Genomic DNA, 13,733 nt, shown 5'->3' with positions numbered 1-13,733 from the left:
AGGGGAAAGGATCAAAAAGCGCAACCATGTTGGAAGGGGGGGTAGAGGTTTGGAGCTGGAACAGGTTGATCTAGGATGCAACTCTGTTCTCTTTGAGGCCTCTGCTATCACATCTGAAAATCTGAGCTTGTTAGCAGCAACTGGAAATTCCCTAGCAGTCCTGTGAGACAAGAGTGATGCTTTGTGCAACCCCTCATGTTGAAACCCTGCCATCAGACTGGGCGGCATGAGGGCAGTTGCTGCCATGAGGAGCACACGAGCACTCTTAGTGCCCTGCTGCCCTTCAGCCCTGCTCTTGTGGGGGAGTTAGCTTGAGAAACCTCAGCTTCTGCAGTGCATCTCCACTAACCATGACAGGGGGAGAGCAAACAGTAAAACACTGCAAGCTTTCTGATAGTCAGCAGCTAGATGGAGAGCAAAGGCTAAACTCAGTGTTCCTGTGAAAGTCTTCTCCTTCTGGCGTGTCTCCTTGCTTGCTGCTGAGACCCAGTTTTGCAGCAGAGAAGCTGCTTTTCTTGGAGAAAACAGTCTGTGGTTTTGATTGATTACTGGAAATTTTGATACAATTCATAAATCGCATTCTTACTTTGTCTCCTTTAGATTTAGACTGGGCAAAAAAAAAACCAAAAACGTAATGTTTTATAATATATATGTATATCAGATTGACTACGCCTGCTGCAATTCAATCCATTTGTAATCCTTTCAGCACCCAGTGCTCCCAGCTTCTTGGCGTTCTCTGAAATCACTTCCACAACACTCAATGTGTCTTGGGGCGAGCCGACAGCAGCAAATGGAGTCCTGCAGGGTTATCGAGTAGTCTATGAGCCTTTGGCTCCCGTCCAGGGTAAGAAAGACCTAAAATCATACATATTCATGGGAAAATGACAGAAAAGCACTGTAGCATCTTTTATCTCTGCCCAATTTCCTACTTGCTCTCTGCCATTTTCCAAGAGAAGCCAGGTGGCGGAGGGTAAGTAAAACAATTCCGCTCTTGCCAAAACTGCTCAGCAAACCATAATATTGTGGAATACAGCTTTTGTCTCTCCTCTCTCATTTTCTTGCACAAACTATATTCTGCGTGATTTGAAAAGTCATTTTACTGCCATTGTTATCCGGCGTGGAAGAAGAGGAGATTCAGCTGAAGAGTGCCTGATTGTCTCCCCATGTTGCACTTCCAAATTGCTGAGTGGGCTCCATCCTAGAATAGCCTTCAGGATCGCTTGTGTTGCTTATCACATGATGTGTCACTTCTGTTATCACAGAGATGGCCCAGGCATCAAATGTGCGAGTCATCTCTGGTACCACTGCTGCTTCTGACAGGGGAGGATAACTGCGAGAGAGATTTGGTCGTGTCTGTTTACACGGAGTTTTCAAGCAGGATTTCTAACCCAGCAGTAGATTTGAGACAACACTGCAAAGGCCACAGACGTCTCACTCATTTGCAAAACAGCAACAGGAAAGGATTGGGCAATTTCTCTGAAAACAAATGCGAATTAATTTCAGAGTTGAATTAGAAAGGATTGCAAAGTTTGGGGAGGGCTGTATTAACATTTTTGTGTTCCTGGTAGATTGCCAGTCGTTCAATAGGATGTCCAGCTTTGGCAGTGTGACAGCATGGAGAGTAATTTTAGCCATTGCCAATCCATTTTAAGCTTCTTTTTTTTTTCCAGTGAAATAAGGATATCAATCACTGGTGTTTGCTTCTTCTGTAAGGAATAAAGATCTATATTGTCTGAACATCCACGTCTCATGCACTGAGAAAATTATACTCAGAAATGAAAACATGAGCTTAAAAGCACTTTATGGTTGGCAGATCCAAGCAAAAAGAGCTAATGCAGAAAGCATTTCCAATGCCGACCAAGAAATGTGCACAGGGTATGCAGGAGGTTTGGGCTCTCTGGGTTATTTCCTGCCTTACGTTCATTTCTACACAGTGTTTGAGAATACATTTGGTTCCCCTGGAAGTGTGGAATTGTCAGATCGTGCTCTCTGTACACATTTGTCTGAACATCCTCAGAACCTTTGCTTTATTCTCTTCCTCACCTCTGCTTTCTGACTCCAAGTTGTCCGCCCTCCCTCTGTGGATTTATTTCTGGTGTAAGCAGTAAGGTTTTAGAGGATTTTCCTCAAATTATTATATATATATATATATATATATATATATATATATATATATAATTTTTAACTTATATTTATTTTTTATTTTTATAAAATAATATATATATTTATTTATTTATTTTTAATTTTTTATTCTCCCATTTCTGTTCATTTCCTTTTGTACCAGCATTTTTCTTTCATCAAATATATTTACATCCCCATCCACGGTAAGCAACCCCTCCCTCAAAGCCATCATTTTCCTTATAGAGATATAAAAATGTATCTCATTTATTTAGAGTGCTTCAAGGCAAAGCCCGGGTTGCTGAAGATGGAGCACGTGGCGGTGCTGGCATCACTGTGGGATGGGGTATCACCCCACATCTCCCATCCCCAGTCCTCCCACTGCTCCATGCTTGCAGTGCACCATGCCAGACCTTTCCTGTTGACTTCTCCTCCAGCTGTGATTTTTGGCTGAGCCCACCCAGCCCTGTGATACCTCCCTCCTTCTCTCTGTAGGCCACCATGGAAATCCTGCTTGTTGTGCTAACAGCGGTCTGTTCAACAGCGCACTCCTCTCCCCGTCTGACCTTTTATTGTTTAAGCTTTACGGTGTTATGTTTTACACCATAATAGACAACAAAATTGCCCCAGGGCCTTTTTTACCAGTTTCTTTTTTTGTTGTTGTTGTTGTGTGTTTTTTTTTTCCCTTCGGAACATTACTTTGAAATGACAAATGCTTCCTGATTTGTCTCTCAGAAATGAAATAGTGCACCTAGGGAAGGAGGGAGCACTTCTGCTGCTTCCTCATTAACTGAGGAAAGATCTTCTGAATTATAAATTGTCTGGGAGAAATCTTTGAACGGCGATCGCTTGGACAATTCTTCTTCCTTTAACTGATAAAAACTGAAAGAGGCGTCTTGATTTGCATGTAAAACAAGCATCCAGATTGATAAACTTCTTCCTTTGGCGTTCTTGGGGGACAAAAACCAGCAGGCAGCCCTCTCTAGTGGGAAAAACATTTTCCCACTTCCTATCTTCTTGGCTGGAGATGTGTTATATACATCTGCCTACAGGACCAGACAATGCCAAAAGGACTGTCAGTTCAGTTCTTGTTTGTTCTGTTAAATAGTTTATGTATCAAATTGCTTCTGTTAACTTAGTTGTAGAAATTTTCAGTAAAAACTATGTTTAAATTCATCCATTTCAGAAACATTCTGAAGAGTAGGGAAGACTAAAAGATAAGTCGTGCCTTTAGCCTTGCCCGAGTTACTAGTGCTTTGACTGCATCCCCTGCCGCAGTGGCACTTATACCCAGAAGCCACCTGTGAGATATTTGTCCTTCATTCTGCATTCGCTTGGTAATGGTGCAAGAGCCAAGTCAAGAAGGGAAGAACCTGGAGCCTCATTTCTTACCCCCCCAAGGCAGCACTGCGGGTTACTCAGCAAAGAAAGAGCAGAGAAGTGCTTGTTTAGGAAGCAATCTGCAACACTGCAGTCCTCTTCGTTTACCTCCTTCTTTCTTCCCAGAGTAATTAGTGAAGTTGCATGTAGTCTCTTGGTAATTTCCCAGTTGTGTTGTAAGGTTTTTTTTCTTGTCAGTACCCACTTATCAAGCTTAAACTCTAATTATACTTATCAGTGCTGAAAATTGGCTATTATCACTACTTAAACTCCTGCTAATTGTAAGGAATACTTTCTTAGCAAACCGTTAGATGATTTTACTTACCATCTAGATACTTCTTTTTTCCCTTTCTTTTTCTTTCTTTTTTTTTATCATTGCAACCTTCTCTTATTTTACATCCATGTGGCTATTCCAGGGGTCAGTAAGGTGGTGACTGTGGATATTAAAGGGAACTGGCAACGCTGGCTAAAGGTCCGAGATCTTACCAAGGGCATGACCTATTTATTCAGAGTGCAAGCCCGAACCATTGCCTATGGACCTGAACTGCAAGCCAACGTCACAGCAGGGCCAGCAGAAGGTAAGTGGAACCATAAAAATATCTTAGGAGCTACATCAGTGGTGCAGATGCAGCTCAGTAGCAGAGAATAGCACGCTCAGGGTTTATCATGGGCTTCTAAGCCAAGGAGAAGTTGAATCACAGGAGCACAGGGCATGATTTAATGGATTTCACAACTGCACATGGAAAACACCTTCCTTTTTCTTTCTGAAAACTAAAAGACTGATGTGACTAAATAGAACAGTGTGAATAAATCATAGTGCAAACTGGTTACCCAGGGAATTCAAGGCTACATCCACTGTGGTTCAGGATTCTGGTTGGTGTCCAAGGAGTCCGAGCTGAAATGGTTCTACCTGAACCAGTAGAGGTTTCTAGGTGTAAAAACAGGAAGAGTTTACAGTTATTTCTCCCTGACACCTTGGCTTATGCACAGAGAGATGTCTGCAGACTTCCTGACATGCCAAGAGGCTGAATTTCAGCATTCCCTACTTGGTTCAGTGTGTGTACCAAAACAGTTGGTTTTCTTATTTGATCAGTGATAACAGATGCCAGATAATCATAACAACTTAAATTCCCTCCAATTATATCAGTTTTTCCCCTTTCCTTCTTAGCAGACACACTTGTATAATTAGTGCCAGTAAAAAATAAGGGCAGAATCTTATTGAGCTGGTTTATATTGAGTATAAGTTGGCCAGTACTCCTGGATTATTTTTTATCTCTATCAGGAGAAGAACTGAAGAATACCAAAGTACATCTCTGGTAACACTCACATTTGCCGTTGTCATTTATTCCTTCAGGGTCTCCTGGCTCCCCACAGGAAATTCTGGTGACAAAATCTGCTTCTGGGCTGACGGTACAATGGACTGAGGGAGATTCTGGAGAAAAACCCACAACCGGGTACATTATAGAGGCACGGCCCTCAGGTGAGCCATGGGAAACATAGGGAGCTCATTGCCCCATATTCAGCCCACGCTGAAACCCTCCCCGCAGTGGAGATGCTCCTTGTCTTCCCAGTTTGCTGCTGAAATTTTGTGAGAAGAGCAGTTCCCAACCAGTGCTAAATCTTTGCTGATTTATTGTGCGGGTTATCATATTTTCTCCTGTTTAGGCATAGTCACAGAAAATTACCCTAAGTTCTCTAGTTTCCAGTATGGTACATCACTGCTAAATCATCCAGCTGATGAACCAATACAGTTAATAATTAAAACTCACTTAAATGCTTACAGCATCTTTCACTTAAATGCTTGCAAACTGCTTTTTGAGGACCAAAAATCTATCGTTCAGCAGCAGAACGCTGCAGCTAATCACTGTTCATAACCAGGCCAAGACCGTAGCAGTGTGCATGCATGGCTACCCCCGTTGGCTCTGCAGGGAGGGCATTAGTGGGCGAGAGGAAACTCCTCATCACCACTGTTTCTCTTGGTGCTTTCCCAGAGCCCCTTTGCTTCTGGCAGTTACGTCTAACTGAAGTTGCCCTCTGCTTTATCCATAATATTTTCCCAGCTGGAGAAGATGGTTTTAAATTTAGGCCTGTGCTCTGGCTTGTTTGCAGCCTCTCCCAGCTTGGTACCCCCTTTGCCAATTTAGCAAGTGTGCACTTTGTGGTAGCCAGGCCATTAACAAATCAGTGAATACTGCCAGACCCCTGTGTAATCTCACTTGATAAATTCCCTCCACTCTGACAGAAGTGCTGATAACCATTCTCCAAGTACAGTTTTCCAGCCGTTGATGCATCTACCAGATACTTGTTTCATGTAGGCCATGTTTGAATGTCATGATGTCAAAAGCTTTGCTGAAGTCAGGATAGATGATGTCTGTTCTTTCTCCTCTATTGACAAGGTCTGCTACCCTGTCACAGCAGGAAATTAGACATGATTTATACTTGACATACCCATGTTGGCTGCTTGTTCTATGCTTTTTCACTTCTAGATGCCTACACACTGCTTGATTATATATTGATTAAGCGAATGCTTATCTGTTTGATTATATAAAGGATCTGAACTCCCTCTTGTATGTGTTTTGAATGTAAGATTACATTTAAAACCAATGATTTTAATTGTATTTAACTGGGCCAATAACAAAATCATTGTGATCATTGATGCTGAAGCTTCAGGTTTCCATACTTGCCTTTGGTAGAACTTAGTTTGTATTGAGGCTCTGCGGGGACCCCAGAATTTCTTCCAGAATTCTGTCATTTAACATGACGTGGGTTTTTTCTGAAACAGAGTGAAGGAAAATGTGTACATTCTCAAAGCACTGGAATTTCCCACTGATCTCAGGTGATTTTTTTTTTAATGAAGGCATGTCACCAAATGCATCCATTTGCCTTACATCAGCTTATTGATTCCTGCTCTGTTTTCTTCATGGGCAGAAAATGCTCTCTCTCATATCTGAACAGTGTTATTAAGTTAAACCAAAACTGTTCACTGAGGTTTGCTTACCAGCTTACATTTCCCCAAACAGGGCTTTTAGAGTAAGATTGTTTCAGAGGGAAACCTGTACCCGTGTTCAAATTTGTGTGAGTTGTGGCACTGCAAACCCATCTGATGTTCCTGGGCTTGTCTCACCTGTGGATGCACACAAACACTTCACAGTTCTCGTCTAAGGATACGGGATTTATGGTTCGCTCTTTTGAACAGGAAAAAAATAGCCCTTCCAAGGCAGGTCTGAGCTGCATTAACCCTGGGTCATTCCAGCTGGCCTCACGCCACTGATCCTGGAAACACACAGAAGAGGTCTTATACTCCTGCTCTTGCAACCTGACTGTTGAGGCATTTAATTCCTCCTCAGATTATTTTAATCCTATTCATGCTGCTATAGCAAATGAACTAGCCATTTGTATGCTGGATTCTCACCCCTTAGTTCTGGTTGCAGCTGTAGAAAGCGTGAAATGTGATCCAAGAGAGGAGAGGACTAATTGGAGCGCTTGCTTATTTCACGCAAGTGGCAGCTTCCTTTCACTACCGCTTTTCTTCCTCATCTCTGCATGGAAGAGTTTGAAATCTGAATTATGAGCTTAACAAAGGCAGGAGACTAATTCCTCCTGTCAGGGCCGGCCATTCAGAGCCGTTTCTGTTTTAATATGATCCTATGAATTTGCTTCTGCATGTTGATTTGTGTGTGTAGTAGAACATGGATTGGAGCAACCTTTATTTTTAAGTACCAGTTGTCCAAGAGAAGAGCAATTGACTTGTGCCCTTTACATAAAATCAAGGAAGGAGAAGATATTCATCCTTCTGAGATCAAAAAAAGGGGACATTGAACAGACAGATGAAAAGCTTTAGCTTGTTGCCAATATTTAAATGCAATACCACTACCTAAGTATTTCACATCTCAAGTGTCATCTATTATAGGCCTCATTACCCCAAACGTTAAATGCTGTATCATCTCATTTTCCCTGCTGTAGCTCCCTGCCAAGACTCTTCCATCAGAGTACGAGGGTGGCTTTCTGTCATAAATGGCGAACTCTACCTGCTTTTGTCACTTCCCTTCAAATTTTTCAGTGCCCCGCTGTGTTTTGCAGGCCTCCAGCTGCCCTGCTGGGTTTAGCAATGGTGGCAGCAGGCAACTGAGATTGTTCATTTCATCTCTCCATTTCTCTCCCAGATTTATGGCAGGTGACCAGGCTGACTGTCTCCCATGCATTTTGAATATACTTAGACACCAGCATGGAGCAGGCAAACCAATATTTTTTCTAGAGTGATCTGTGCTAGAGGAAGGTATTACAGAAACAGAAGTGTTTTTTCTTTTCCTTCAACTCATCTGTCCCTGGAGAAATGGATTCCAGTTTAGCTCCTTTTGCATTACAAGAAATGCAATTAAGCAGCCCGTGTCACTGCCATAGAAAGCACTCCCCAGACATCCACTAGGCTGGCTAAGAAGTGGGTATTAGATCATGTCCTTTGTTTCTACATGCTGAACTAAAGACAGGAATGGCACATCAATGTAAGGGTTCCCAGCACTGCTGATGGAGTGGAGAGGATGAGTTTGCAACTTTTCTCCCAACCATGCATCGTCTTCAAGTCTCCTTTCTCCATACTGTGCTTTACTTTTGGTCATGCAGCCTTTAAAGCATGCAGCAGCATCACACAGGCTTTCCTTCCCAGTTATCCCCTCTCTGCAAAGTATGTGTTTCTGCCCTGCAGCCTAGGGAGTGTGCTGACAGGAGTACACATCCACATGTAGTCTTCATGCCCATTTTGGCCTGCTGTGGGCATCACAAGGTGTGGGACAGCCGTGCAGGGCTCAGTCACTCTGCTTTGTGGTCCAAGGTACCTCAGGAAAGCCTGTGAAGTAGGACAAGGCAACAGAGGTGTCCTGTTGTGCTTGCTCTCTCCCTACCATTCCTTTTGGGTTTTGTTGGTTTGTTTTTCCCAAGTAGGGCATGACTTAGTCCCAGTGGGAGAGAGTTGCAGCTTAATAATAAAGCTGATAATAACACCTCTAGCGCTCTGGCTGGCATGAACAGGCCGGCTGCACTGCAGATCAGCCACACATCATGAGTTCAGGATGCAGACAGCTCTGAGGAGTGTTTTCTTTTGTTGCCCTGGATGATCTGTTCCATGAAAGCAGCAGACGATCTGGGGAGGAACTTGTCTTTGGAGTGAGGATTGTCCTTCCTACGCAGGCTGGTTTTCACTTCCCACACCCCAAGGGCAGATCTCACTTCAGTTTTCTTTCTGGTGTCTTGAGAAATGTTTTGTTGTTGTTGTTGTTGTTGTTTTATGTTCTTCCTTTTCTATTTATTTTTAAACAAACGAGGGAGTGCAGTGTCAAACATGGACACAAACCAGAAGAAGTCAGTAAATTCAAAGTGAAGGGTGCAGCTGCATTGCCGGCATCTGCCATGGGGCCTTTGGTTTGCTTCTGCTTACAAGTAACATGCTGAGGTTGACAGTTCATCAGCCTTCACTTCCCATTCTTGTCCTTCCCTTAGCTTGTATGATCATCCACCCCTTTGCCTCTGACAAATGCTTCCACATTTTAATTTTGCCCTCTGTAGGAGGAACGCTGCTTGCATTCAGCAAGTCCTTAATTCTCAGCTGCTTCTCCCATCATAAACCTGCTAATGTGTAATTAGGAGAAAGTTTTACAGCGCAGCCCTCTTTCTCCGAGTGGGAAGGCTGGTGCTTAAGACCTACATAACTGACAGCTTTCCATCTCTCCAGCTGCAGCACAGCAGTTGTTTGATAGCAGCCGGAGTTACTGGAGCCAGGAGCTCTTGTTACTGCCTGACAGCTTTATATGGACCCCTGTTAACTCCCCATGAAACCAGACTATTTAGCTGCTGTGCCTGGGCTGTGCCTCACCACGGTGGTCAGCACCTGTCCATGCAGACACCCAGTCTGCAAATGGGGAAGGTCAGAGATAGCTGTGCCTTTACCTGACATTTGGGTCTTCCATGAATTAATACCCAGACGGTATCCCAACCACAGCCTGCTCATCCTTCCTCCCAAAACTGAGTAGAAAATGCTGTGTATGGTATACTAATGATTTCCTACTGATCTTAAAGGCCAATCTTCACTATCAGGGTGGCCTTCTAATGAATTCTTTCTCAGCTGAACTTCTGACATTTAGAGCCAACTTGGTTTTAAGGGAGGAGGAAGAGATGGGAGAATGAATTCACAGGTTCGTGTTCAATATTTAATTGCAGAGCTCGCTACTGAAGTAAAACGTCTTTTATAGTTTGGATATATCCAATTGCAATCTCTGTCTATATAGACAGGCCTGAATATTCTGGACAGAGATTAGATAAATTGCGGCTCTGTAATTAAAAGCTTTGTTGGCCAGAGCTGGGGAAGCCACAAACTACCTTGTGTACCTTGGAGTCAGCAGTGGGAGAGACATCCTTACTGCAAGCTTTGCAGGGTGGTTGAATTTCAGCTTTCTTGGTCTGTTGGATATTCTGCATTGTGCACCTTGATAGGTTTGAGAAAATAAGCAAGGAAGTGTATGTGAGCAGTTGTGTTTGTTGCAGTGAGTGTTGAACATTCATTTTTACTGTTGCTTTTTCTTCCCCCATTTAAGCAGCTTTCATTGTAAACAAATTGCTTTTCCGACAATTCACAATGGGCTCAAATTCTCTTATTGCTGTTTACAAATGTGTTTATGAAAGCTCAGGCAATTCAAGCAATTATAGCAATATTTTATAGTCTGAGATGCATCTTCTTAGTATTGGTGGCTGTGACAATCTAACTTTGAAAATGCATCCCTCACTCCACCCTGTTCGGATAAGCTTAATCCCAGGCTCCCTTTTTATCACGTTGTGAGTTTACGTGGTAGAAATAATCTAGCCTTCAATTGCCCTGTAAAAAAGAAGTCAATATTTTATCTCTTGTTTTATAGCCATTGTAATATCCAACTAATACATAACAATAGTACATTATGATAACTTCATTATACTCTGATCATGGTGGTGAATAATGCATTGGTCTGAATTTTAAGCCTGACAGAAGAATTACCTATTTTTATTGTTCTTTAGTATTTCTCAAATGTAGCTGGAACAATAACATTTCAGCCCGCTTTCTGCATCCACTGAGACTGCCAATCCTCATGATCAGAAAAGAAGCAGTTTGGGGGTTGTTAGTCATCGTGTGTGTTGCTAGATGCGCAGCACGTTACAGATCACCAAACCAACATTTACCGATGCCAAAGTTAAAACATTCACATGGAAATGCACCTGCAGTGTTAATCAATCCATCTTTGGTGTTATTCCCTGTAGCACAGAAGTAGGCTAAGGGCCAGATTGTGTTCTGTAACACCAACACAGCTTTGGAATTGCTGCAGCGTCTCCAATTAGTTTACACTCGGGTAAATGCAAAGCAAATGAGAACAGATTCTGGCCTCATACTGCAGCAGCGGAACAAGTCGCTAAGGGTAGTGCTGCTGGCTCCTGCTTTATTGTTACCTTGATAACACCTCAAGCTACAGGAGTCCTGCTGATGCTTGGATCTAGCAGCGCAGGGGGCTTTCTTTCAAAGCTCCTGCACTGGAATAGTATCTATGCAGAGGTTATCACAGCCTTCCTATTGCTGTGGGACATACAGAGAAAAATAGACATTGCTTGAACAGCTTTGATAACTAAAAGTAGAAGCCTGATCAGGTCAGATCCTTAAGAGCTGTGCTGGCTGAGGCTGGCTGAGAGTTTGGCACCATGCGTAGACCGTAACTTCATTTTGTTGGTGGAAGTGCTGGGCACCAATTGTTGCTGATATGCAGTCTAGTTAGATTAATGTTTGATTCCTGCACTCAAAATTATTGACTGGCATCTTTAATTATAGTTGGTTTTGTTCTTACTGGTAACAGCATCCATCTAGTTGAAAGTTCTTTCCATTGAAGTCAAGTGAAAGTAAGGTTACGGGTATGGATCAGGGACTGGAACAGTGCCTAGTCAGGATGCGCATCAGGATAAATGTCAGCATGGCTGCAGAGAGCTGAGATTACCCTACTGAAATGCTTTCATCAGTTATGCAGAAGGCGTCGTGTTTCCCGAAACTTTGAAAGCTTTGTAATGCAAACAAAACCTCGTTCTTGCTTAAAAATATATACGGAAATGCAGTGCCTGCTGCCTCGCACCGTGGGCTGTGCCACACACTGCAGTCCAGCCAACGCAAAGGACACATCTCCATGGATGTTGAGAACCAAGCAGCACTCCAGTAGCACCATTCCACTGGAGAACAAGATCATGCAAGGCTACAGAGCTTCCTGCCAAAACACAAATCTGACACTGGTTTACAAAACTTAGCCTACACACTTGGATAGCAAAGTCACTTTTGCAGAGTAAAAAGCAGACAAAACCTATGCAATTAGGACTCATTAATGTAGCAGGTTGCTCTGGGCTTACTTGCTCTGTCAGGTAACAGGCATGCAGATGCAGTGACCTCACCCGGGCAGGAGGGACCCAGATGGTTGGCAGCTGCTCCAGCCAGCTTAGGTCACCACAGGTGCTGCTGCAGCTTTTAACAGCCGTGTCTCCCAGCTGGGCTGTTATGACACCCCCATCACGAGTAAATCCTTTCACAGATGAGGTCTTGCAGTGCATTCTGACATTTGCATGTACTGCTGAGCAGCCTTCAGGTAAGCACATCCACTGCCTGTGGTGGAAGCAACACAGTTAACGACAATTATTTTTCACAGAATCAGAAGGAAATGGCAAGTCACACAGTTAATGCCCTCCCTCTCCTCGCTTCTTTCCCAGATGAAGGACTGTGGGACATGTTTGTGAAGGACATTCCTCGCAGCGCTACCTCCTACACCGTCAGCCTGGACAAACTCAAACAGGGTGTGACCTATGAATTTCGGGTGGTGGCTGTCAATGAATTTGGCTATGGAGAGCCAAGCGTTCCCTCTGTGGCAGTATCAGGTAATCGTGTTTGTCTGATGTGCTTTCCAACAGATTCTCTTACTGGGGGTGGAGGAGGGAGACAAAATAAAACACCAAGGCCAGCTTGTTTGTGCTTGTTTCAGGGCAAAATATTGTTGAGAATTAAGGCTTGTTATTTCAGTATGCTTTACTCTCAGTGGGAAAAATAAGCTTGTGCCATTTTTAAGCTTGGCAAAGAACCTTCTCAGGAAGTTTGTGAGTGTGTTTACATGTAAGATTTCTTGCCTTAAGACTAATTTACAAAGTCTACAGCTTGTTTGCTCTCTCTCCTTCCTCCTCTCCAGGTCTGTTGATTCATTTACTCTGCTTTCTTCTCTTTTCCCAAGGTTCTGTGATAAGCACTTTCTGTGTTATTTTACATATACATCTCAAGAATGTCAAATTGCAGTCTGCCAGAATTACTCACCATAGCCTCTGTGCTGGCAATTCCAGCACACTGTGATGCCCCCATTCCCCTTCACCACAGTAGACTCGTGGACTCTTCCCACCATTCCCACTCTTGTGATAATTCCCAGTACAGAGGGCTATGGCCTAAACACACTTCCAGAGTCCCTTTGGACAAATCAGCACTCTGATTTCCTAAAGGAACCTTTAGTGCCCTAAAAATAAACTTTCAGTTCTACTCAGCTTGCCGTGCTTGGACAGCTTCAGTTCGATGGGCTGTAGTGAAGTGGGAGAGCTTGCCCTTATAAACGTCTTGGTCATGTTTCCTCTCACCTTTGCAGAGAAGGCTGTACTCCAGGTTGCTTTTGAGCAACAGGTTTCGTCCTTGCTGTGTCAGCAAAGACAGATGAGGAATAAAAGAACTGGATAAAATGTCTTTGTGATTCAAAGTTCTGGAGAGTCCTGAGAACCTGGCAGTGCTCCAGCATCTGGAGTGGCTTTTATCTCTTTGCTTCTCCAGTGAAAAGCATAAACACCATTCAGTGGTTACTCAGCAGGCAGGAGCAGTAAATGCTGCAATCGCCATCACGTCTGCATTTGTCCTTACACAATTAACCACTTAGCCTGAGAGCTGTCTGTGGATATCAGTGTGAGTGCTACCCTTGCTTTTCTCCTTCAGGACAAGGGCACAGACAGCCCACTTCAACCACCAAGAGTCAGTGTTATTCCTATCTGTGGTTTCACAGAGGCTGTAGCACAATGTAAAGGGTCAGTGATCATGTCAGTCTTTCCATTCCCAGGAGACATTATTTCCCCTGAAGCCGGACATGCAACTCCTTCTGATGCTTTTTATAAATAAACTGCTTGTTTGTAAGTTCTCCACTTGAACTGAACTATTTAATTCACCTCCT

General features: G+C 43.4%; 1 protein-coding gene across 4 annotated transcripts in view; it reads left to right on the top strand.

Moving 5' to 3' along the window:
• Nucleotides 1-13,733, top strand: part of SDK1 (sidekick cell adhesion molecule 1) — a 360,337-nt gene that overhangs the window by 330,985 nt on the left and 15,619 nt on the right. For all 4 annotated transcript variants that reach the window (XM_072349300.1, XM_072349298.1, XM_072349299.1 and 1 more), the window contains 4 exons: nt 707-844; nt 3,915-4,076; nt 4,853-4,978; nt 12,253-12,417. In XM_072349300.1, the coding sequence (XP_072205401.1) occupies nt 707-844; nt 3,915-4,076; nt 4,853-4,978; nt 12,253-12,417 (591 nt within the window). The remainder of the gene's footprint in view (nt 1-706; nt 845-3,914; nt 4,077-4,852; nt 4,979-12,252; nt 12,418-13,733) is intronic.

The sequence above is a fragment of the Excalfactoria chinensis genome, chromosome 14 (assembly GCF_039878825.1).
Source record: "Excalfactoria chinensis isolate bCotChi1 chromosome 14, bCotChi1.hap2, whole genome shotgun sequence".
NCBI classification, from domain to species: Eukaryota; Metazoa; Chordata; class Aves; order Galliformes; family Phasianidae; genus Excalfactoria; species Excalfactoria chinensis.
The sequence above is the reverse complement of the archived record's forward strand: the minus strand, read 5'-3'. Positions and strand labels throughout refer to the sequence as shown.